This window comes from Protobothrops mucrosquamatus, unplaced genomic scaffold (assembly GCF_001527695.2).
Source record: "Protobothrops mucrosquamatus isolate PMUCROS unplaced genomic scaffold, P.Mucros_1.0 scaffold1353, whole genome shotgun sequence".
NCBI lineage: Eukaryota > Metazoa > Chordata > Lepidosauria > Squamata > Viperidae > Protobothrops > Protobothrops mucrosquamatus.
Window position 1 is genome coordinate 509240 of NW_015387547.1, and position 23322 is coordinate 532561.

Consider the following 23322-nt stretch of genomic DNA (forward strand, 5'->3'; position numbering starts at 1 on the left):
AGGCATTATTTGCAACAACAACAACTCTCTATAGGTATGCCTCGGACAGACAGATTCTACTTGGAATAAACAGCCTTGCAGATGGCCAGGCTCCATACCTGACTTGTATGTGGAAACCAACTGGCAGCCAATTCTGCTCGTGCTGCATATGGCTATATTGAATGGTACCAGTCAGCATGCTGACCGTAACATTCTGCATTACAAGTATAATTGCCTGTTCAGTGCGGTAGTCCAGACATGAGGGTAAGAGTGACAATTACCAGGATGTTATGTTCTTGAATGGTAGGCAATTGGCATACCTGCCATAGCTAGGCACAGCTGTTCCAGCAGAAAGTGGTCCTTTGTAGCTTCGTAGCCACTTTCTCAACAACCTTCTCTAGAAAGGAAAAGGGAAGGAGACAGGACTCCAGTTATGTAATAGAACTGGGCCCGATTCTCCAAACTTGTCCAATAAAATTATTGGATTTATTTATTTATTTATTTCATTTAAAACACTTATACAACTGTCCATCTTACGTCCAACTCTGGGCAGCTCCCAATCGACAATGAAAACAACATCACTAATAAAACAAAATAATACATATATCTAGGAAAACCATAAACATTAAAAATTGATAGCACAGTTAAACTTCCACATGCAGTTACCTGTTAAATCTTCTCATCCACCTCACCCTATCCCAGGGCTTAAAAGAAAAGCCAGGTCTTAAGGCCCCAAAGGTGCTTTTTCAAAAGGCAACTAGACTTTGTTTTTCCTTGAAGATGTTTTGCTTCTCGTCCATGAAGCTTCTTCAGAACTGAACTGAAGAAGCTTCTTGGATGAGAAGCTAAATGTCTTCAAGGAAAAACAAAGGTCAGCTGCCTTTTGAAAAAGCATCTTTGGGACAAACCATGACCTGAATGACTAAGAATCTCCATAGACATCCAGGTCTTAAAGAGCTTTTCAGAAGGCTAAGAGGGTGGAAATGTCAACAGAAAGGGCTATAGGGAAGGTCTGCCATGGAAAAGGCACGCTTCCTAGATCCCACAAGATGGCAATGTTTTGATCTACAAGGCTGTCATTGAGGATTTACTGCTCATTTTCCTTCACCTAGCCAGACTGAGGCTGCAACAGGATGACTATAGTACTTTATTGTGTTTTGTTTTGTAACTGCTCCGGGAAAGTGGAACAGCTGGGAGACAAGAATAGAAATGAATGACAAGTACTGTAAGTGTTTCGGCAGATATCAAAGACTAAGTAGCAGAAAGGAGACATTGTAATCACCAACTGCTACTGTTCCTTGAGATATGTGTGCTTGCTTTTTTCCCCTGACCTTTTTTCTGCCTCAGTAAAATTTGTTTCTTCCTCTTTCTCTTTAGAGAAAGCACTACAGCATCTGCTTCGGCTTCACCCAATTCACTGAATAAGCAGATGCAGCCATCATATGAATACTGCAGTTTTTGGGAAGTGAGAAGGAAGGTGGAACAGGATTTGTAATTTTAAGAATCAGGTATTATAATCAAATTATATTATACAGTACTGAAGATTAACTACCGAGAGGATCTTACAACAGTCCTATTGTTGTATGCGGTTGGGAGGGAATATGTTGGGGTAAAGTAACTGATGAATGTTGTACAAAATATCCCACAGTTTAGTATGGCAAGTCAAAATGGGACTGAATCTTCCCTGCTGTTGAAAGCTGCATTTCTACCTATAGAGAGGATGTTATTTGCATCCACTTTTTTTCCCTTAATTTTTTATGGTGCAGATCCCCAAGGATATAACATGTCATCTTCATATTACACTTCTTTTAATAGATGACATAAAGACTAGAGCTGGCAAGGAAGAAACGAGAAGCTTGAGACTCATCATGGCTGTTCTGTAAACATTGCCCCTCTACAGCCAAGCCAGGGTGAGAAATAGAATACAAACAATCTCTTTCCAAAAAGCACACACACAAAAATTCTGGCTTTAAACCTCAAAATGATGGTTTATGGGAGTGTGTGAGTGTATGTGTGTATGTACAGTGCTTTTTTTGTAAAAAAAAAAAAGGGGGGGGGCGGAACTCACACAGTCATACAACCCGCCTTACCTACCCTACAAGGTTCCGTCCCAAAAAGGTGCCGGAACTCCGTTCTGGGCGTTCTATGACAAAAAAAAGCCCTGTGTATGTGTGTGCATATGTAGTGCTTCTCCTGGGGAGAGAACCAGTTTGGTGTAGTGGTTAAGACACCGGGCTGGAAACTAGGAGACTGTGAGTTTTAGTACTGCCTAGGCACAAATCCATTTGGATGACCTTTGGCCAGTTACTTTCTCTCAGCCTTAGGAGAAAGAAAAGGGAAAACAACTTCTAGTATCTTGTGAAGAAAACTGCAGGAACATGTCCAGACAGTTGCCAGAACTCAACACTGAGTCAAAGACACAAATGTCTGTCTGTCTGTCTGTCTGTCTATCATTCTGAAATGATACATCAGGTGAGGAAGAATTCAAGAACACAATATGGTCCAGAAAAGCCTGGGTCAAGGCCTTTTCTCAGTTTTCTGGATAACTTTGAAGCACCCAAATTCATACACTGAGGATCTAAAGCAAAGATTGCTGCGAGGATGGTCTGTTATTTAATATGTTTCTAATATACTATACGATCTTGACTTGTTATCAGAAATAGAGACAAACAGATATGCATCTGCATAAAAATAAAATGCAAAGTTGCATCCTTTCTCTAGAAATCCTTTCCCATAAATGTTTAAGTTTACACAACATTTTTCGGTCTTTCCGTATCCGTACATCTATGTAATAGAAAGAAAAAGAAAGATATCTTCTTCAGGTTGTTGCAGGAATGTCCCTGCGATATGTATACATGAAGAAAGACAGTTTTTACTATTTGGAAATAACAATGACCTATTTTTGTTTGTTTGGGAGAGCATTTTGTGAAGTCTCGGAATAGCTATGAAGGCTCTAATAGAGGGTCCACATACCTTCCCCAAAGCTTTGAGAGGGACTTGGACACACCATTCCAAAATTTTCACTAAATTAGAATGTTAAATGAGACTGAAGGGGCAGAAGAAAAAACCACACTGATTATTTCATTTCACTTTGTTAAGATTAAATCTACTTTAGCTTTTGTCTGCCCTATCATTTCTTAGAATATATTCCCAGCATGCCATTCAAAGTGTAAGTAGTTTGGGACACACACACACACACACACACACACCATGTCAATCCCTGCCAGTCATTATTGGCTTCATATCCAATCACACTAGATTGATCTCCTCATCTCTCCTTCTCTCCCCTCCCTTTTTTTTAATACCAGTGTGTTTGCTTTACGGCAGACTGCCACACTCTATCTAAATGAAATGTTTCCTACTCACTTTGGAGATATTCTAGCAGACTCCCATGTCTCATCAGCTCTGTAACAATATAAATTGGATCCTGTAAAGTGCAAACAGCATAGAGCTGTATAAGCTTAGGGTGTCTCAAATTCTTCATTATCTGTGCCTCCCTGAGGAAGTCTTTTGGATCCATTGAACCTGAAATGAGAACAGCAGTGAAATAAAATTAGTGTGTGTTATTAAGGGCTATTCTGGTTTGCCCCACAGTCTTGTGGAAATAACCAGGGATATTGTCTGCCTCCTTGCTAATCAGCAAAGATAGCAATGCAAATCCCCCCCTACATAATTCAGATATGGAATTTATGAAATTGAAATAGCAAATGACAACACATTACTTTTTTCCCCCCAAAAAATGATTCTATAAACAAATTCAGCAACAATAGCAATTGTAGTTCTGGCCCTCCAACTTCCCTCAATCCCCACATAAATGCTATTGGTTATTACCAAAGATGAAATCGCAGCGGTGTTATTGATTTCACCATTCATCTGAATCCTCAGAATGGAAGCATAATCAGAAAATGTGCGGTAATTTTCAACATCTTCGCTATCTGAATTCAACTTCTAGCCACAGATTTAATCCATAACAAAGATCTGCTTACCATCTTCAAGATATATTGTTATAGCTCATTGTATCTTAGAATTATTGTATTACATGTTATAATAAATAAGTATTGCAAGTTTTGGTATCACGAAATGAAACACAGTAAATCCATGCCAGGGAAAAATCAGTTTTCACAACAATTTAGACAAGTAATCTAGATTAGTGTTGTGTTGAATTTTTTTTTCTGGCTGTGTGTTGTCAATATAATCCATTTAAGTGAAGTTGAAATTCCTTTGTTATTATTGTTGTGAACGTAGGTGGGTTGGAACCACATATGAATAGATCCATCGTCTTCCATCACTATCACAGTCTGAAGTTGATTCCATGAAGCCAAAAGTATCAATTGATGACAATATCCATTTCAATTTGCTCAAATTCTTATTTTATTCACTTTGAATTCTTTATGACTCAATTGCAAACACTTGCCCCAAAAATAGTAACAATCCACATGCAGATTTGTTTGTATTTTTGGGGATTGTTTTCCAATATACACATATTCCAAATATTTGCATTTTTTTGCAAATAATACACCTTTAGTGTTTCTTTTTTTAAAAAATAAATAAATCTTTTTAGACTATTTTCCACATCTGGAACATCTATATGTCTTGGATTTTAGATTCCATCTGGCTGGGAACTCTGAGGTTCTAACATTTTTTGGGCTATGAAAGTAAGGAAAGTTATCCTATAGGTTCAGTTGGGATAAAAACAATAAATAAATATATAAATAGAATATGTTTGGCTATTCTAGTGGAAAGATTTATTTAATTACTATAATCTTCTCCAGGCCATTTACCATGGAAAATCAGTGTTTTAGTCACTTACTGCATAGTCTTCTCATCTCATATGTGAACCTCACATACTTTTAAAATGCATGAAAAAGACTACTGAGAATTTTATGGGAAATTTTATATGGAACCTTAGAAAAGATATGGGCAATGTATGGCTTTCTGGCATTGTTGAACTTCAAATCCCAGCATTCCTCACTATTGGCCTTGCTGGCAAGAACAGAAGGGATTTGGGTTCAGCAAAACTAGAGGGCTGTTTTTGGTCTTCTTCTGTATTAGAGCCAAACTAAGCTTTACAGAGGTGTGTAATTTCCCTTGTAGTCCTTTTAAAATATTATTGCATGAGCAAATGTAATATGGATTTTTTTTTAGATTGGCTCCTTAAACCCCTGTGCTTAGAGACATTATATTTAAATTTTAAAGCAATACTTGGCACAATATGGTTAAAATCTATTCTATCCTATCAGGCATTCTTACCAAATAATGACTAAATCACTGCCAGAAATTTGCTACTCTTCTTTCCTTTACTATCCCTCCCTTCCTTTTAAAAAGCATCAGGAAAATGCATCAATGTAATAAGAATATCTAAGGTCAAACTTAGTATTGGAATGCATTAAAATGTAAAATACTTAAAACATATAATGAGCTAATAGACTTACAAATGCAGTTGGCATGGTTTTCAAAAAAAATAACAATACTTCAATGCTGATATAGTAATCAAAGATCTCACAAGTGCTTCATGGGACCACTTTGTTCCTATGAAGATTGGTGCCAGTTTAATTAGGCATGGGGTGTGTTTGTGTGTGTGTGTGTGTGTGTGTGTGTGGTTAATTGAAGGCCTTTCTTGATATAAAAGCTGCAGTTTAATCATTTTTCCTTTTAATACAACATTGGCAGGATCAAAGATCAATTTTAAGCAAATGGAGAAAATGGCTCAAATGAATGGGTTTATCATGTGAAAATTTTCAAATGCGTAGCATTCAATAATCCTAGATGTTATTATCCCTATGTTCTTTTTTAAATAAATAGTTCGGTTACTCTCTATGTTACAATAATTCTCTGTCCTACAATAATTATTTAACTGTGCCTGTAAAATAGTACAAGTATTTTGTTGGTTAATATAAGAGTTTTTTTAAAAAAAAATCAGACCAAAACCTATTTATGATATCCATTGCTTGAACAAATACGACTCTCACATTCAAACTCACTATTCACTATATAGTGTTACAAGATTTTTAATTGAACATTCCCAGGATCCATATGAATTTTTTTAAAGGGTTTTTCTTTCTGCCTTCCATGTTGACAAAAAGAATTTGTCACTAAATCCCATGGCCAATATTTCAGTCCTAACATTATTTGATTCAAAGTAACGTCATGCTTCTAATTCCATTTGGCATTACCATGAGAATTTAGGATTAATAGGAACCAAAATCCCTACTGGTATTTCAGTGAAATAAATCTAGGTTTGCTTTTACCAAACTGTTATGGGAAAGTTCGTTCCAAGCAATCCTTCTTTTCTCTGCTATTATTTCTGTGGAAAGATAAGTTATTCTCCAAAGCACCTGAAGGCAGGACGAGAAGCAATGGATGGAAACTAACCAAAGAGAGAAGCAACCTAGAACTAAGGAGAAATTTCCTGACAGTTAGAACAATTAACCAGTGGAACAACCTGCCTCCAGAAGCTGTGAATGCTGGAAGTTTTTAAGGAGAGACTGGACAGCCATTTGTCTGAAATGGTATAAGGTTTCCTGCCTCAGCAGGGGTTGGACTAGATGACCTCCAAGGTCCCTTCCAACTGTATTATTGATCATCTGGTATTGTTCCTCTAGTTCTTTTTCTGCTCTTTCCACCTTTATAATCTAAGTTCTTATCTACAATTGCATTGAAGTCACCCATTATGCAGATGCTATCATATTCTATCTGGCTGATAATATTATGCAGTTTCTTATAGAAACGTTTTTGCCCCTCATTCGGGGCATAAATTCCAACCAGGAGAATTTTGGTTTTATTCAAAATTACTTCCACTATTAAGATTCTGCCATCTTCATCCTTGTAAATTTGCTTAGCCACAATTTCTTGTTTAATATATACTACCACTCCTCCTTTTTTATATTGCGAAAGTGCCGCAAACATATTCCCCAATTTAGGACAATTTAATAAATATTGATGTTGTTTTTTTATGTGGACTTCTTGTAACATAATTATATCTAAATTCATCTTGTTGAGCCTGTGAAATGGTCGATCGACCCCAAATGGGGTCGCGACCCATAGGTTGAGAACCGCTGGTTTAGCAGAAGTGTAGGATGATGTCATCTGTATATGAACTTAGGAAATGGTGGGCAGCCTGACTCATGATGGGAAGCAGTAAGTGTGAATTGCACATAGTCATTTCAGACTGCTGAGTCAGAAGGTCAAACAAAGCAATGCATGTTAAGTAGTTCGTGTATATTATCTTAGTATTTCTTACTTGTGAGCAATTGGTTTAATTTTATACCTCAGATGACAAAGGCTTGGGGATAAGGAACCTTAAGGGCTAGGGAAGAACAGGTAGAAAGTGGACTATATACTTTTCTGACTTATGTCCAATGCAGTCAAATGCCTTGGTCTGAATTAGAAAAAAGGGGTATAATATAAAATGCCAACCAAAAGTCTTGCTATCTTAAGAGAAACTGAAAGTTTTGCTTGGCATCATTTACCTGACACATTTCTCCTTGGTAAGGAAATGAGGCAGAATGCCCAGGAGAATACTTATAACTGCCTGTACTATAAAACACCTGTATAGTACTGCTAAGATTTATTTATTCATTCATTCATCTAATTTATATGACTGCCTATTTATCCAAGGAACTCTGGGTAATGAATAAAATAAAGAGAATTTCATTAAAAGAGAAAACTAAAAATTAAAATTGCATCAAAGTTCAATAGAAACATGAAACCACTAGACTCATCAATCTATGCCAGTGCTCCCGTGCTAATATTCTCATCCCAAAGGCTGTGGAAAAATCCAGTCTTCACATCCTTGAAAAGCCAACACAGCCCCTATTTCTTTAATTTCAATAATTAAAACATCCCCAGATAATACCAACTTTAATTTTAAATTATTGCTGTTTCTTTTTATTTTAAGAGACGTGAATGCCTTAATTTGGTGAAAAATCCACTTGCAAATATAAAGTAGCCTAAAGGAACGTCCACAGAGCTATCAATTTTACCTTCTAAAACTTGTGAGTGCGCCATCCTCACTTCAGCACTGCCGTCCTCACAATTTTCAGTGCTTCTATCAGCTAACCAGAACCAGAGCTTTCCTCAACCCCTTAACGACATAGCACAAAAATTAGCATCCACCCAGCTCTCTACCCACCCCTGTTCTTTGCCTTGACATCATTGTTTGTTTGTTTGTTCTTCTCTGTTTCAAAAACCTGTTGAGATGGTGTTAAAGCACCAGAGCACTTGTATTTCATCAGAGAGAGGAGAGAGCTGTAGAGCCGGGATGCTGTCTGAGTTTTCACCATTGGAAAAAAATGACCAACCTATAGGTCAAGAATTAAAACTGCAAAATGATCTTTGCAGCATCAACACTAGAACTGAATTGGATGTTTAAAGGGTTTAGCTGCAGAAATGCTTATGAAGATGTTGACCACATCAGGATTGTACGATTTGTCTAAGAAAATTGCAGAAGTGTTCAACATACCTGGTTTTAATGTTTTAACTGCCACTGGTGTTCTGTTATTCCATAATCCTTCCCAGACCTCGCCAAATTGCCCAGAACCCAATCTTTTTAAAAGTTGTAGAGAATTCCGATCAATCTCCCAGTGATCTACAGTTTGATATGATAAATCATATGGTGTTGGGACTTCTGTCTGGATGGAAATAAAAAAAAACATACATAAACATCCATTTTTGCTTTGCCTAAGAATGCCAAAATGGCAAACTTCATAGGTTTTTATTAATAGTCAGTCCTCTAAACGAAAAGCTTTGGACAGCAAATAAAACCATGCTTTTAACAAAAAGATGCATATTCTTACAATGACTACCAAATGCTTTCTCTTGTAAAGACAGCATGTTGCCTTGCCTTTACTAAAGCAGCATGAAACAGTTACTTTGAGCACTAACTTCCAGCAGGAAATGCTATATTCTTATTGTCACATTCTCGTTTTATGATTTTTATTTTAAAGCCAAAAAAATTATTTGAATGTTTTCAAATTCAAAAATATCTAGGATGAGCCATGTGTGTTGGGGTGCTTCCAGACAGATGGCTCCAAACATCCTCCTTCCCCCCCCCATACACACACACTCCAGTTTTACTGGTGAGATGTTCCATATTTATTTCCATAACAGAATTGTTTTCCTATCAAGAAACAAATGGAAATCGCGGAGAAACAGAGATGGTTCCAGATAGAGGATCATGTCTGAGTCCTCTGTAAAATTTGGAACAGGAAGATGACCTGATTGGATGACTTGAGTTTATCCAAAGGCTTTATTGGCACCTTTCACAATATGGGACTAGCAGGTGAGAGATGAGTATTCATTGTTTATGGCAGAAGATTATATTGGGTTCTTCAATTGCCATGACAACACTGAAGCCATCATGTCATCATTCACTCATTCCTGAACTTCTGGAGTCCTCTCAGGGTTTCCTTCACCCGCTGGCCTTGACACTGGGGTGGAGATGCAGCAAGAATCCTGCACAGTCTAAAGATTTTTTTTTTTTGTATTAAGCCTTAAAGTTATGTGTGAAAATAGGGCAATTGCTATTTCCTTTGAAACTTGGTCAAGATAATCAATACTTGGTATAGAAACCAATGATCTCCAGGAAAAAAAATCAGACCTATCTCCAATCCATAGAGTATAAAGTCTGAATTAATTATTTCTAGTTAATAAATCATGGAGAAAAATCTATCTCTGTGGTTGCTACGAGTAGAAAACGACTTGATGGCAGATAATCAATCAAACAATTAATCACTTGATAAAACCCTGATATTTCTCAACTGATTTTCCTCCTTTCTGAAGACTAATTAAAAGTTGGGAAAGCAATGAAGACAAACTTTCCAGGCTGTTTTATATATATATATATATATATATATATATATATATATATATATATATATATATATATATATATATATATATATATATATATATATATATATATATATATATATATATATAAAAGGTACTTACCTATGCTTCCACACATAACTTTTAGGTGCTAGCATTTTATTCAACACACGCACAGAACATTAGTAGTTGTACTTTTTTTGCATTTGCAGGAAGAATGAAGACAAATGTATCAAATTCAGAGATGGCCACAAGGTCATTATAGGGGGAAAAAAGTTTTATGGAGAAAGTTTGAAGAAACTAGACCTGTCTATCATGAAGAAAAGGTTGCTAAGAAGATATGAAGAATTAAACACTGGAAGAGTTTATCTCTGGATATGCATTAAGCTGTTACCAGCCGGTAGACAATAGCAATCTCTAGGGCAGGGCTTTTCAACCAGTGATATGGGTACCACCTGTGGTACATTGACACCTGGCAGGTGGTATGTGACCATCCTAGAAAAGTGATAGAGAGGGAGGGGAATGAACTGAACTAGTGGCAGCACTGCACAAGCCTGAGCGAGAGATGGCTGGAGCTGCAGGGCTATCAGGGCTCAGCAGAAGTGCCAGGATCAGTGCCACTTTCCAACTGATCGGCGCTTCTTCAGGGCTGTCAGGGCTCAGTGGAAGTGCCAGGATCAGCGCCAGGCTCCAGCTGGAGCTCGGAGCTGATCCTGGCACTTCTGCTGAACCCAGAAGAAGCGCCGATCAGCTGGAATGTTGCAGCATCTCCAGGGTCTTGTCATTGACATTCAGATGCTTGGCAACTGATTCATATTTATGACGGTCACAGTGTCCCAGGGTCATGTGAAGTGACCAAAACCTGATGCAACCACCCAGCAGACAGGGGGAATAAAAACCAAACACCCCCCCACCCAACCCTGCTGCCAATCCTCAACAGAAATGCTCACAACAATGAAAACCTCAGACAGGAGGAAGAGCGCCGCCGGGCGCTGTCTTGCTCGGCTGTGGCTTGGGGGGCGCTTTTTTCAGTGCCGTTGTAACTTCGAACAGTCACTGAGCGAACTGTTGTAAGTTGAGGACTACCTGTACTTTATCACTTTTTTCTTTTTTTTTTTTTTTTGATCATCAAGTTTTTGACACCTTGCTAGGCGACTGGTGGTACTTGGATGTTGCCATATCCTAAAAGTGGTACAATGGGTGAAAAGGCAGAGTTATAGCATTATCCATCCATTCTTGAGTCAATATAATACTATACAGGTGGTCCTCAACTTACAGCAGTTCATTTAGTGACCGTTCAAAGTTATAACGGCACTGAAAAAAGAGACTTATGACCATTTTTCATACATACGACCATTGCAGCATCCCCATGCTGGTCATGTGATTTACATTCGGATGCTTGGCAACTGGTTCAGATTTATGACAGTTGCACTTCTCTGGGCCATGTGATCCCCTTTTGCGACCTTCTGACAAGCAAAGTCAATGGGGAAGCCAGATTCACTTAACAGTCGTGTTACTAATTTAAGAACTGCAGTGATTCACTTAACAAATGTGGCGAGAAAAGTCGTAAAGTGGGGGCAGAACTCACTTAACAAATTTCTCGCTTAGCAACATAAATTTTGGGGCTCAATTGTGGCGATAAATTGATGGACTACGTGTAGCAACCTGAAATGTCCTGTCCCAGTTGGCTACCTCTATCTCCCACTTCTGTTTCCTATCAATGCCAGAAATCCAACTTTTCTCCAGTGTAATAGTAATAAAGTCTAACAGATTTTATACACCTTGAGGTTGCCTTGGGATGCAGTCAAAATAAGGAAGAAAATGCTGCTTTAATGCTGGTAAGCTAAGGAATATTTGAAGCTTGGCTTGTGGGCTGAGGATGAGATGAATGTCATAGGAACACAACAGAAAAAAAAGGTATCTTCAGAGCTTGTTTCTGCCATAGTTAGGTGTACATGAGGACAAAATCCAACTATGTTTTTTTTAATCTAACAAAAGTAAGGCAATTGAAATCGAACCAGTCTTACCATACTAAAATTGGATGTCAATGATTGTCCATCCAATCGAGAATAGAACTTGGCACTATAAAACAGATTGCACTCTTTTTCAATCACCATCTGCATTGCACAGAGATGTTCTTGGATTTATCATTCACTAGAGGTACAGCACTAGACTGCTCTTCAGTCACTTTTCATCACTTATTACTAATGCTGATCATGTTATTCCAGAGACATAAGTAATCCTCTGGTAATTATTTCTGCTTTGATCATTGCCTGCTTTGCTTATTGCATTGTGCTTATTGCATTGTGCTTATGGCAAAGCACATTATGCACTGAAAATGGTTTAGAATTCCCGCTTATTCTGTAGCCAGAGTCCACTCAATGCAATTATGGTGTGACACTTCCACTAATCCATCTCTTAGATCAATTCAAAACACTGGTCCTAAACTTTACATCCCTAAACAATTTGCATCATGTTACCTTTTGAGGTCAGACTGTTTGAAGGAATCCCTCTTTCACTCTTTAGCCTTGTTATCATTCATGCGGGCCTTCACAAAGCAAGCAGTGCTGTATATCACTTCTGTGAAATATCCCCCTCAAATAGGCTTGCTTGATACCTACATTATGGTATTTCCAACAGTTCCTTTTTGTGCTTTATTTTTCCAGGCTACCTTGTGCACCTTGTTGCTAGCTTCACCTTAATTTTATCACAGGCTATTTTATTCATAAAATGATAGATGGCCTTCAACAGAGAGATATACAAGATATTATATTCAGGGGAAAAGAATAATAGAGCACACCTACAAGATGAGAAATTCATGGTTATATCAGAGGAGACATGAGTGCTGTCAGAGTCCCTCAAATATATTTGCCTTTCATTCTTTCCTTTCTCCCTTCCTTGCTTTTGCCTATGTATTTTTGGGGCTTGCCATACTGTTGAAGAAGGGTGCCTGCATGGGGAATATTATCTGCTTCATTCTGCTCTGGGCGAGATGCCCTCCCTCTGGGTGAGAGGAATGCGAACTGAAAACATCTGCCTTATCTCCAGATAACAGAGCATGGGACCATTGGGAAACGAAACCAAGAGAGACCTTGAGAAGAGCACTAAATCTCCAGCTTCTCATAATACGGTAGCACCTATGGATTGGCTGGATTTCAACCGGACAGTTGGAGTCTGGGGGGAGGAATGATGCCTTTTTGATGTGATCCGTTACACGCCAAATCTCAGATCTTGCTTTGCTCTCTTACCATCATTAACTCTCAGTAAAAGTTTCCTTTTGAGACAATGCCTGTTTCAAGAGTTCTGCTTTCTTGGGAGATCTAGTTGAGGCAGGTCCTTACAGGTGCGGTCACTAACAACCAACTGTCTACAGTGTGAGATAGTTCTAAAACACAATTCTGGGATGCTTCAAGAAGAAATACTGTGTCAAAGACACATGAAATTCTGCCCTGGTAAAATTACTAGAGTACAGGATGTGATTCTGAGTACCACATTTCCAAAAGAATATTGAAAGTGAGAAGGTGGAGACACCAAATGTGATACAGTCCCACCCTATAAGGGTAGGTTAGCTGAAGGGCTGAAAAAAAAAGGATATTCAGCCTGGAGAAAGGGAGACAAAAATAAGCGTTTGGTTGTATAAAAAGGTCTTACAGGGAAGCATGTGAAGAACTATTTTTCATTGCCAGAGAAACTAGGACTGCAAGTTTCAGCTACTTAGATTTCTTCCTTAATTAAACATAAGGAGGAACTTACTGATTATGAATCTATACAGCAGCGGAATAGTCTGCTAATAAAGGTTATAGGTTTTCCATCTCTGGAGGGTTTTAGGAAGATGTCCAGAAAACATGAATTAATAACTTAAGTTCTCTGGACAATTACAGGTAGGTCAAAACACAATGTATTTAATTAATCTGATAAATAATAAAAAAGGAAGAGGCATGGCAAGAATAATCTGGGCTTTAAATATCCTATACTGCATAAGGACTGGGTATGTTTTGAATATAACATCCCTCAACTTGGACAGATTTATATTTTAATGTGAACCAATCTAATTTATATCTACAACCAAATGTTAAACTCTGAGCACTATAGAACAATACATTAAAAATGTGCATCTTAGGAGAAATGTATATAAAAGGGCAGATTTATTTTCACCAAAATAAATATCAAAAATGGATGCAGAAATAGGATGTAGAAAACAAAACATATTTGCTTATGCATTGTGCAACTCTACACAAAATGCAAAGAGTTAATCTTCATACTGTCTACATTTCATAACAGCATCTCATTTCAGTGAATCAAAAGAGTAAATGTGAACACATTCACATCCTGATGCAATTGCTTTTGAAATGATCTATAATGTTGGAAAAGATTCAGAGATTTAACGAATAGATTATTTTTGTTCAAGTGTTTCTTTTAGTATCTCAAAGATTAAAATATCCCTAGATGGAGGCAGGAGAAAGCCAGCAAGCTTTAAAATATATTTAAGTACTGTCTCTATAACCCTGATCGGATCTGTGGTTTCTGTTTTTAGGCACCACTTAGAGACAGAAAGAGTTATGAGCTTAGTGATTTCATCTCAATATAAGTTTATACTGTGACTTCATAAATCACACAGTGACATGCGTCTTTTCCACCTCAATTGCACATTTATTTGCCCGAAATGATACGATGTTGAAATACCTAAGGAATGGAATGATACAGTTAACTGCATTTCTTAGAGCAATGATCACAGCATGTAGGGGAGTCATACCTGTATTATCTCAATAATCAAATACTAATCTCTATATTTTTAGGGGGAGAGGAGAAACATTCAGACTTACTGTACCTTAATGCAAGGCCTCCCAAGCCTTACACACAGCCCATCGCTGGATTTACTGTAGTGCTTGACAAAAGCATTCAAAGTGTGAAATGTTGCCCTCCGTGTCAGAAAAAAACCACCATGGTCCATCTTTCTGATTCGGTAGTGCTTCACAGTTGCTCCATCCCAAACTAAGAAAATAAAAGGAAACAAAAATACCATGTCTTGTTTTTCCAACGCCTACAAAGAAATCAGAAAAGGCTATTCTGTAGTTCTCTTCCGCAATGGCTTATGAAAACTGAGTCCTTCACGGAGCGTCTACATCAGGGTGTCAAACTCAATTTCATTGAGGGGCGCATCAGCATTACGGTTGCCCTCGGGGGGCCGAGTGGGTGCAGCCTACTGGGTGGGCATAGATGGAGTGGGTGTGGCCTACTGGGTGGGCATGGCCAGATCTACATTGTTCATGTCAAGGGTGCCTGTGGGGGCCTGGGCAGGAGTGGGACAGATCTGAGGGTCTCTGGCAGAAGGGGGTGGGACCGGGGAAAGTGCCAAGGCATGGTCCATTTCTTCATTCCTCACAAAGGGTGACACCTCCCCAGCATGCACCCAGGGGGCGGGGCCAACACAGCAGGGGCTGGTTCCTCACTGTTTCTAGACGGCCTTGTGGAGCTAAGACTGAATGCGTTTCAGCATAGATGGCCACAACAAAATTGTACATTGGCTCCCAGCTGGCCTGGGCCAGGGCCAAGGCAGCGGGGGCCGTTCCCTCTCTGTTTCCAAGATGGCTTCGCAGGCCACATGAAACCACTTCGCGGGCCACATCTGGCCCCCGGGCCTTGTGTTTGACATGTCTGGTCTACATGATCATTCCTGAACTCTCTGCGGCAAACATGGATCTCCTATAATTTGCAGACTGCCCAGGTTCTCCCGTCAGCCACCAAGCCCACCCCAAATTTGTATCTTTGGCATTCAGCTATGTAGTGCCTTTCCTCAGAATACAGGTAGTCCTCACCTTACAACAGTCCATTTAGCGACAGTTCGAAGTTACAACGGCACTGAAAAAAGTGACCAATGACCATTTTTCACACTTATGACCATTGCATCTCTGTGGTCGTGTGATCAAAATTTGGATGCTCGGCAACTGGTTCATATTTATGACTGTTGCAGTGTCCTGGGATCATGTGATCATCTTCTGACAAAGCAAAGTTAATGGGGAAGCCAGATTCACTTAACAACCATGTTACTGACTTAACAATTTCAGTGATTCGCTTAACAACTGTGGCAAGAAAAGTCGTAAAATGGGGCAAAACTCACTTAACAAATGTTTCACTTAACCACAAAAATGTTGGGCTCAATTGTGGGCATAAGTTGAGGACTACCTGTATTGATAGCATTACACTGGAGTTTAATAACTCTAATGCTCTAAATCTAAGTAGCCAGCTAGAAAAGCCAGAAAGGCCAGGTATACATGTAATAAATATAGCTAAATAAAGTAAATAAGTAGAAATATATTTATCTTTTTAAAAGCCCATAAAAGTTAGTGAAAGGATCAAAATTAAAATTGCACTGTTCTTCCCTCTAGAACACAATGCTGAGTTGTTCTATTTAATTATGCTATTCCTCTATGGGTTTTTCTTATATATATTGTTTCAAGTTGGTCATTAACCAAAATAAAGCTATCACTTACTGCATAACTGTTCCTTGACCCTCTCAAAAGATTCAAAAGAAAGAAGCCAAATGTGGTATCATGACGCAGAGAAAAAGAAGAGATCAATAGCATGTTTATACGTATAAATAATTTTATTCATATAGGATATTACTCACAGATATAAATATAAATGTATCAATTGCTGCACATCATCTTTCCAATTTTCACTGACCAATGTGAAGAACAGCAGCCCTGTTTTTAACTCAGATTGGATGTATGACTTGTACTTTTAATATATGCAGGGTTTCATTAACAATAATTCTACATTAATGGAATTCTTAACCCTGGTTTCTTTAAACTGATTATTTTATCAGGAAACATGCCTTAATTATCTACTATTTTTCTAATCATCGCTATTTATATCTGTTTTAAAAGAAAGTCAGAAATAATTCCTTTGTATTTCTTTTTCTTTTCTTTCCTCACCTTTGGCTGTGCTTTTCCTTTAATTCTTTACTTTTTTTTCTCTTTTCCATCTTAATTATTAGTTTTTGTTAGTTTTTGTCTTTCTAATTTCAAAAATCTAATAAAGTTATCTGAAAACTTTTTTTAAAAAAGGGAACATATGCCTTGGATATGCAACTTCCATCAGCTGCCACAAGTGGGTGCATGTTACTGTACTTCTACTTTCCAGTTTTTAAGAGTCCATTCTACATCAATAAAATAGGGTTACCGAAAAGCATCCAATTATAGTGTCTTTTATTGCACATCATACTTACATACACATCATGCTACCAGGATCAGGTTAAGCAATGTTGTACAAAGCACAGAAAAGGAGTAAGAAATAGTAAGCCAGAGAAATGAAAGAGATGGCATCAGAAAATAAAACAAAATATACATAAGCTGAGTGTTTATTGTTTATTATTTCTCTCCAAACAGCCAGTTGAGGCATTGGTTAAGGCATTAGGCTAGAAACCAAGAGTGTCAACGCTGCTAACATCGGATGTTTTTGCTTTGACAACAGATGGAGATGTAGCCATTTTCTTCTACTTTTGCTTTTAGAGTTAGATGATGCTGGGGAGGGGGGATGTGCATGAGAGTTCAGCTAGATATAATAATACTGAACCTAGCATGAGAATCAAGGTTGTTGAAATACGAGATGATAAGAATTGGTGGGCTGGAGAGCTGGAGGGAAAGCCCGTGCTTTAAACTAATTGGAGAATGTGATTTATAACTGTTAATTGGAGGAGGGAATTGTGCTTTGATACTATGTGCTCAAGGGGAGGGATTCAGTTTTTGGCTTTGATTATGTTGGTGCCGATGTTCTGCTTCTCGAATAAAGATTCTTTAAGGTAAACAATGCCCTGAAGCCAGCTGGGTGATTTGGGCCAGTCATTCTTTTTCAGCCCTAGGAAGCAGGTAAGGGCAAACCACTTCCCAAAAAGAAAGCTGCCAGGAATTGTCCAGGGAGTCTCCAAGAGTCAACACTGACTTGAAGGTATCTTCACTAAATATATTTCTAACTTTGCAAACCATCCTTGTTTCCACATGCTTTTTCTTTTTTTCCCTTTAAACTTTTTACTTCCATTGTTTGTCATTTTAGTGACACCATGCAAGATATTCTATACAAATTAAGATCTCTAATCCAGATCTGCCTTGCAAGTCAACATAAGAGACCTGCATCCGGTCAGAAAGTATATGCAACGAACTAACATTGTTGTATGGAAATAATTTACCATTACCTTCTTCATAGATTTAAAAAAAAACCTCATTCTATCCTTCAGCAACAATTACATATAGAGTAAAAAGTTCATGAGATGAATCGTCTTATAAAGCTTCACTTGCAGAGGTGTCAAAAAAAATCAAGAGGGAGGTCTTGCTGGAATGGGAATATTTTCACAGAGAAAGTCCAGCTATAATATCTAGGCTGTAATCTTAAGAATGACCACTAGATGTCAGCAAATATAAACAACATTCTTAACCCTCTGCTGCCATATAATGGTTGTTTAGATTTTGGCAACCGAGACCTGGTATCCTTGTGGAAAGGAAAGCAAAAGGGTTGGGATAAGTGAAAGTAATAAAGTTTTCTATAATTTGGCTTCCCTGTTCCAAATGATTTAAAGAAAATCACAAAGTTTATAAGTAAGCTTTTTTTCTTTAAAAGCACCCAAAAGCACATTCCCTCTGCTAAAAACCTAAGGAATAACAGAGTCTTCTCAAAAGTATTCATTCATAGACATTCGAATCTGTATGCATGTGTATTTCTAAACAATAAACCACTCACCAAATAAAAAGTGCATGTGATCGTCAACAGTTGCCAATTTATCTAAACCAAACTAAAGAAAATTAATTTAACATTTCTATGATAGAAAAAGTGGAAGTTACCTGAAAGGGAAAATTCACCCTTTTGACTTTCACTCTCTCTGATTAGGAAGGCTCCTGTCTCATTCTCATGATAAAGGAGTTGTTTCTCAGCATCTGCTCGTTTCATAGCTCCAAAAAACCACCTAAAAGAGAAAGAAGTGGGTACAACTAATTAGTACTCAGAATTGGATTTACATGAATGTGAAAGCAAAGGACCAGTTCTGAACAAATCATTTATCTATTAAGACTAATCTTCGCCACTATTGCAAACTAATCTTAATAGTAATGATACAAACAGGAGGTCCTTCCTCATACAGGCTGGGAACAACCCAAATGAATATGCAGCAGAATTTTAAAAACACATCTGATCCCCATGTTTCTCAGCCTCAGCAAGTTTAAGATATGTGGACTTCAATTCCCAGAATTCCCCAGCCAGCCTTGACTTGTTGAAGTCCACACATCTTAATGTTGCTGAGGTTGAGAAACACTGTGGAACACTGTCTTATCCTGTGTGCGTCAGTGTCACATCAGCCATATACTAATTACTCTTCCCCCAAAATACAAATTAACTAATGAGTAAAAGGGGCTAGAAGTTGACACATCCTAATGCACGGGTGTCAAACTGCCGGCCCATGGGCCCGGATGCAATCATAGTGAAACCGCGCCTACCCCAGTGCCGGCCATGGCAAAAAAAAGTTGCGATATGTCATGACATGTCACCTGACCTTGCGAGTTTGACACCCCTGCCCTAATGTCATGCAAGGTCCTTGATCTCATTTCAAACACTCTTGCAAGATATCTTATTCAGGACCTTTAAAAAAAGTCTTTCCTTTCATAGTATTTTGGACATTTTTTGAAACATTTTCTGGGGTCAGGATATTGTAAAAAAAAAAAAAAGGGCCTACTGAGCTCTTGCTTTAATAATCCCTGTTGTTCTGCTGTTTCCCCAGTTTATGGATGCTGACTAAACTATAAGTCGGTTGGTAAAGAATCTCTTGGGCAGTAAATCACTGTAATAAAGCTGATAAAATGATCAATCCCTCTGTAGCTGCAAGAGATCATGAAAGCTAGTTATTTTGTTGAAAGATAACACAATGCTTTAAATTAAAATAAGGGATTAAAGGTGGAAAAGAAAACAACTCTGCATTATCTTAGCCTGGCTATAGAACAATGCATGCCTAAATAGAATTACTTTTAATTAAAAGAAATGAGTAGAAAGGATTACGAAAAGATTTTAAATTGTTTTAGGTTAAATATATTTAGCTTTGTGCAAGTTTTTTTTTTAAATGAGTTTTCTCACCGAGCTATGTTAAAATTTAACAGTATGATCGCTTTTCTTCACAAAGAAACATTGGGATTTCAAAAGGTATCTAACTTTTGTAATTTTGTAAAGTACAGTTTCCTTTGCTATGTTAAATAACAATCCAATGAAATAGCACAGTATTTTGATATACTTCGCAACTAACAACAACAACTATAATATTCTCATTTTTTTTTATTTTTAAAGCTGCAATGAATGGGAAATATACCAGTGAAAATTAAAGAGACTGGGGGGAGGAGAGGGTTGACCAGAAGGAAAAAAAATGATGGACCAAGTTATGGCTTTTGCTTATTGAAAGGGAATGATGGGTAAGATGGAGCAATTAAGGGAGGACAGAGGATAAAGGAATTATGATTTATTGTTTCAGCTGTTAATGAAGATGGTGTCAATTTTGAGAAAAATTGATCCAATTCGCAAGCAGCAACCAAACAGATTACCAAAATATTTTGACAAGTCACCAGGAATAATGGTGTCTGAATGTGAGATATTGCTTCATAAAAAATAATTAGACTCCTAACGATAGTCTTTGCTGTTGGATTCTAGTTTCTAATCTCTCGAGATGGAGAGACAGACAATTTTATTTTTGTAGTATCTTGGCTTATTCTTTTGTCCTCTGCTACAATTTTCCCTCTCTTCTGACCTCCTTAAAAATAAACTCTTTCTGTGCTGATCTTTTCTCTTTTCCATTTTTCATAGGGCTATTGCTTGGGGAACTTTTTAATTCTTTTAGACACTTTCCATGTGTTTTAATAATGATCTCAGAAGACTGAATTTTTCATTGGATTTTTTCATGGAACATTAATTTTAATACATTTTAAATTGGCTTTCCTTATTGTGTGGTTCTGGTTTAATGATCACTTTCCATAAGTTTATCGAAAAAAATAAGAATGTTAAGTCCTCTTCTCAGTTAATAGGGCATCAGAAGGAGGGGGGGATTGAGAATGGGAGGAGTTAGAGAGAGAGAAAAGAGAAACGGAAAACAAGTGTCCATAGCCATTTTGGGCTTTTTCTCATTTTATTTTAGTCCTGCCTATCTTGGGAACCCAATGTACTGTAATAACCATGACAGAATGAAGACCTGTCAAAAAAAGTAATTGGTCACCCCAGCCAAAAAAAAAAAAAAAAGGACAACTAGCTTTTTAAAAGATTGAAATATACTAACTGGAACTAATCTAGTTTTACGTATTCATTGTTTCCCTTATACACATCATTATAGAATTCTATCTATTATATATGCTTCTCTTTCAACACACACACACACACACACACACACATTCACACACACATTTTCCATGTTCACTCATAGAACTGTATCTCTCCTGCTCCAATGTAGACAAAATATGTATAAAGAAGAAACAACTCCTTGGGACTTTGAGTTCCTGTACACTGAGTCTTTATGTTGTCTGCCTGACAAAGAAGGCATTTAGCCTCAAGAAGTAATAGAGGTATTCTATGATACGATATTGAATTTCTTCTACTGTTATAAGGTGGCTGGCTTTAGAATGGGAGAAGTCACTGAGAGCCTTAGAGTAGGTACCATTGGTGTGCTTTGAATCTAACTCCAGGAAAATAGCAGCTGGTTATTTTGCTTGAAACTTGAGTCTGTAGGAGTTCAAGTATTGGAAAAACAGAATTCCAAGTTCTAGTCCTCCCCCACAGATGCTCACAGAATGACTTTGGGCTAGTCAGTTTCTCTTAGCTAAACCCATGTCACAGGCATACAGATGCAAGGGAAAATAGAAGTTGGGAATGTTTTGTATATTTCTTGAGGTCACGAACAAAAGAAAGGCAGAATATAAATCTAACACGTAAACAAATCAGACAACCAAGAAAGCAGTGGACGGGAGTGAACAGGCTCAAATTAAATCCAGACAAGACAGAGGTGCTATTGGCAGGGCTTTTTTTTGTCATAGAACGCCCAGAACGGAGTTCCGGCACCTTTTTGGGATAGAACCTTGTAGGATAGGCAAGGTTGGTTGTATGACATGTGTGAGTTCCGGCACCTTTTATATATATATATTTTAAAAAAAAAGCACTGGCTATTGGTAAAAAGAAAACTGACAAATTGGAATTGTAGTTCTATTTGACTTGTCTACTGTAGTGTGTTCTTAAGGAATATTCAGAAACGTTAGCTGGTGTAAAACCAACTGAAGATGCCAAATGGTGAGTGATACAGAGAAGATTTTATTCTATTGCTGAAAAAGTTGCACTGGTTGCCAATTGTTTTCCAGACTTTTTTTTCAAGAGGGAGTGTTTGTTTTTTACTTACCAGCCTAAACGGTCTGTGATCTAGTAGTTTGTCTGAGGAACTAACTATCTGGCTATGAACCAGCCTGGATGTTAACATGAGCAGGACAGTCCCTTTATATATAGTCTCACTTTCTCAAGCTTTCAAACTATACTTTTTTCCCCCCCTTTTAATGAAGAAGTCCAGACTTTCCTCATAAGCTAGGTAAACATAGTGTAAACATTATGATTTGAGGGAATTAATACCATGCTTGCTGAAAACAATCTATGTTTTGCCTAAATAATCACCTGTGCATTAACACAGGGCAGGTCAGTTGCCTTCGTTGAGAAGAACAGAAGACTGTTGAAAACAAACAGCTAGGCAGGAGGTACAAATGGCTGTAGACTTCATTGCTAATCAGCGTGGATGCTTTTGAAGATAAGCTGAGCTTTAGCAGCTGTTTGCCTTCTGAGTGGAAATTTATTTTGTAATACCTAAAACATCATTTTCTTTCTCTCTTTCCTTTCTTTATTGTGCAGCAGCTACTCTTTTCCCTTACCACAAAACTTCTAATTCCTTCCTCTTGATTTCTTCTTGTTGTTCACTACTTGTGCTTGACGAAGAGAAAGAATATATTTGTGTAATATATTTTCATGCTTTTGTTCATTGGGTATGCTTGGTATATGCAGATGATGATAAGTTCACTTTATAAATTGAGTTCATACAGTACTTTGCAGGCAACTCATTTTAATCAGTTAGGAATTCATAGTATTAATTTTCTTTGGAGTATGATTTCCTTCCAGTGTGTACATACATGTACGTGAATGCATAGACTCACTCACATTTATTGGGTAGAATTATTTTCAGATGGAATTTGTAATGTTAGATTGACAAATTAGGAATACTGGGAATTGCAGATGACTTTTTTTACCTACTTTCTTTATACTCGTTTTAAATTTTATTTTATTTATTTATTTATTTTTGGATTTATATCCCGCCCTTCTCCCGTAGGACTCAGGGCGGCTGACAATCTATTTAAAATACATACAAAACAATACAAATTTAAAATTAATTAAAAGGAATATTTAAATATTTGTCAAATTTTAAAATATAATTAAAACCCCCCTAAAAATTACCCTAGGCCAGTCCTGCAA

The 23322-nt window shown here is 37.5% G+C and overlaps 1 protein-coding gene across 1 annotated transcript in view; it reads right to left on the reverse strand.

Annotated features, from left to right (window-relative positions):
- FRK (fyn related Src family tyrosine kinase) overlaps positions 1-23322 on the reverse strand; it is a 53861-nt gene that overhangs the window by 9183 nt on the left and 21356 nt on the right. Inside the window, exons 2-5 of the mRNA XM_015821571.1 lie at positions 18642-18763; positions 14636-14799; positions 8441-8609; positions 3346-3504 (exon numbers count right to left, since the gene is read on the reverse strand). Of these exons, the coding sequence (XP_015677057.1) occupies positions 3346-3504; positions 8441-8609; positions 14636-14799; positions 18642-18763 (614 nt within the window). The remainder of the gene's footprint in view (positions 1-3345; positions 3505-8440; positions 8610-14635; positions 14800-18641; positions 18764-23322) is intronic.